General features: G+C 38.3%; 1 protein-coding gene across 1 annotated transcript; it reads right to left on the bottom strand.

Moving 5' to 3' along the window:
- Nucleotides 1–1,526: 1,526 nt before the first annotated feature.
- LOC103656253 (olfactory receptor 145-like) lies at nucleotides 1,527–3,035 on the bottom strand. Its single transcript, XM_008683612.2, has one exon. It carries the CDS (start codon nucleotides 2,583–2,585, stop codon nucleotides 1,653–1,655), a length of 933 nt encoding a protein of 310 aa, XP_008681834.2. The 5' UTR covers nucleotides 2,586–3,035; the 3' UTR covers nucleotides 1,527–1,652.
- Nucleotides 3,036–3,385: the final 350 nt, after the last annotated feature.

Raw genomic sequence — 3,385 nt, 5'->3', positions numbered from 1 at the left:
CCTTGACTAATATTCTGTAGAGTTCAGTTAAACAGTATCCATTTTTCCAAAGAAGACATACAGATGACTCACAGACACATGAAAAGATGCAAAAATCACTCATGATTAGGGAAATACAAATCAAAAGTACAATGAGCTATCCCTCACACACGTCAGTAGGATAAAATCAACAACACAAAAACAGAACGGTGGTTCCTTAAAAGGATAAAAATAGAACTAACTTATGATCCAGCAATTGCACTAGTAGGTATTTACAGAAAGGATACAAAAATACTGAATCAAGGTATACATGCGCCCCGATTTACAGCAGCATTATCAACAATAGCCAAATTATGGAAAGAGCCCAGATATTCACTGAATGATAAAATGATAAAGAAGATGTGACATACACACACACACACACACACACACACACACACACACTGGAATATTAGCCATAAAAAAGAATGAAATCTTGACATTTGCAAAGATGTGCATGAAGCTAGAGAGTATTAGGCTAAGTGACATAAGTCAGTCAGAGAAAGACAAATGCCATATGATTTCACTCACATGTGAAACTTAAGAAAAAAAAACAAATGAATGTGGGAAGAAAAAAGACAGGCAAACCATAAAACAGATTCTTGACTAAAGACAACAAACATGGTGCTGAAGGGGAGCTGGGCAGGGGATAGGTTAAATGTGAGATGGGGATTAAGGAGGGAACTGGTTGTAGGAGCACTGGGTGTTGGATGCATGTGATAAATCACAAAATTCTACACCTGAAACTAACATGACATTGTATATTAACTAACTGGAATTTAAATAAAAACTTGAAACAAAAATAAATAAATAAAGTAGAGCAAAACAAACTACAAACAGTAGTAGACATGAAATCAGAGGCTAATAATTTACTCTATAAAACTATGTGACTTTAGGTAAATCTAATTACTCTGAGCTTCACTTAGCCCTACAATAAAAATATTTTTTGCTGATCAGTTGTGTGTTGGTTTGACTGTACAAAGGTAAAAAAAAAAAAAAAGTCTGCCAAAAAATCTCTTCGCAGATGATGTCTACATGTGCAAAATGGATTAACATGATTTTCATTATGCAATTGTCAACCTCTGCCATTTAAAGGGGACATGTTCTTCCCAACTGGAGGATGGAAAATGGGATTACAGAGTATCTGATACATATCTTAATATCACGTGTTAGATAAGAACATTCCCATAATATAAGGGGACATGTTCTTCCCAACTGGAGGATGGAAAATGGGATTACAAACAGAGTATCTGATACATATTTTAATATCACGTGTTAGATAAGAACATTCCCAATAATATAATGTCTCCCTTCATTAGGTATATTCAATAGTTGAAAGACCATTACCATGTTCTAGAGGAAAAAACAATTTCAAAATGAAAATGGGAAAAAAGAGACAACATGTTTATGACTTAATGCTATTACTAAACAGAACACAAAGGTGAAGAAAATATTGTGGTATGGGTAAGGAAAAGAGAAGACCTATTTTACAAAAGCTAAAAAAAATTGTGAGACTCAAATATCCTTGACCATATTAGGAAAACATGCTAAGAAGATTGCCACTAAAATTATTAGATTTAAACACATACAATTCCCTGTGTGAAACAACCTACTAAGTCGGACACTGTTTCTGATCAAAAATGTCTCTTACTCAAAGTTTTTCTCACAGCAAGTTTAATGTCTTTGTTTCTCAAGCTATAAATGAAAGGGTTCATCATGGGAACCACATTGGTATAAAAGACAGAAGAGATTTTCCCCTCATCCATAGACCCAGCAGAAGATGGTTTAAGATACATAAATGCACCTGATCCGAAGTAGAGAGAAACAGCAATTATGTGGGAACTGCAGGTGCTGAAGGCTTTGGACCTGCCCTCAGTGGAGCTGATGCGCAGGATGCTGGAGAGGATGAAACCATAAGAGACAAAGATGGTCACAGTGGGCACAATCACATTGATGCCCTCCACAATGAAAACCACCAGTTCATTGACATAAGTGCTGGTGCAGGAGAGCTGGAGCAGAGGGAGGATGTCACACAAATAATGGTTGATGGTGTTTGCGTCACAGAAGGTTAGTCTCAGCATGCATCCAGTGTGAGCTGCAGTGTCCAGAAATGACACCAAGTACGACCCAAGCATAAGGATGGAACACACTTTAGGGGACATGACAACATTATACAAAAGTGGGTTACAGATGGCCACATAGCGATCATAGGCCATTGATGTCAGCACATAAGCCTCAGAAATAGCAAAAAAACAGAAAAAGTAAAGCTGCGTCATGCATCCCCTGTAGGAGATAATATTCTTCTTTGATGTGAAGTTAATCAGCATTTTGGGTGTAAACACAGAAGAATAACAGAGATCTATGAAGGACAAATTGAAAAGGAAAAAGTACATGGGGGTGTGGAGATGTGAATTCAGCACAATTAGAGTTACCAAGCATAAATTTCCCAACACAGTGACCACATACATGACTAGAAACAGGCAGAACAGAGGGAGATGGAGATATGGTAAGTCTGTGAGCCCCATCAGAATGAATTCAGTCACAAAAGAACCATTTCCAGGAGCCATTCTTCTCTAAAGGGATCTGTGGACACGGGAGAAAAAAAGCTACACTGAAAATAAGTCAACATTTCCCACCATATCTCCTCTCACAGGAGTTGAGTTTGTACTGTTACTATTTAAGACTAGCCCAAACCGGACCCACAGAATCTGCTTTAGTATTATCATGAATCTAGTGACATGGGTGTTCCCTTACTAGAGTCCTTATAAACAGCATAAGCAAAGACATTCAGAACTTGGCCTACAGTATGAAGGCCAGTGCTTTTAAGTGCCAACAGGACGGTTGTGAAAAAAAAAGGTTAAGGGAGAAGATTGGACCAGGAGAGAATTGCCTTCTCTCATTTCATTTCTTTGACCACATGACCCCTCCCCTAACCAGTAAAATGGAGGCAGCAACCCCACCAACCTGGTGCTGGCCTCTAATAGGGATTGGACTTGGTGTGGTGGAAATGAAGAATGTTATTTCTTATCCAAACTAAAGACCAGAGTCTAGGGGAGTTTAAGTTCCTGCCCCATGTCACAGAGTAAAAACTATAAATGTAAAGAGTGAGAGTTCTGTCCATGAACTGACCCATAAATTGCAAACTTGAAAACACATAATGTCTCAACCTTCACTACACCAACACCGTCCCCTTAAACAGGTCCTTCTACCAATTTCATGTGAGTCTGAGGGCAGAAAAACTGGAAAGAAAGTGACATATCTTGCATCACAAAAGGAAGACGTGAATACAAGTGGAATTCAGAAACTCACCTCCTTAGGAAAGAACACCTTGGTGCTTCCTTACCAGTATTACACCTGTGGTCCTGAA

Source organism: Ursus maritimus, unplaced genomic scaffold, assembly GCF_017311325.1.
Source record: "Ursus maritimus isolate PB19 unplaced genomic scaffold, ASM1731132v1 scaffold_16, whole genome shotgun sequence".
NCBI classification, from domain to species: domain Eukaryota; kingdom Metazoa; phylum Chordata; class Mammalia; order Carnivora; family Ursidae; genus Ursus; species Ursus maritimus.
Note: the sequence above shows the minus strand (reverse complement) of the source record. Positions and strands in the feature narration are given on the sequence as shown.

Excerpts from the sequence above, each read along its gene's own strand:
- LOC103656253 (XM_008683612.2), bottom strand. The coding sequence starts at position 2,585 with ATGGCTCCTGGAAATGGTTCTTTTGTGACTGAATTCATTCTGATGGGG.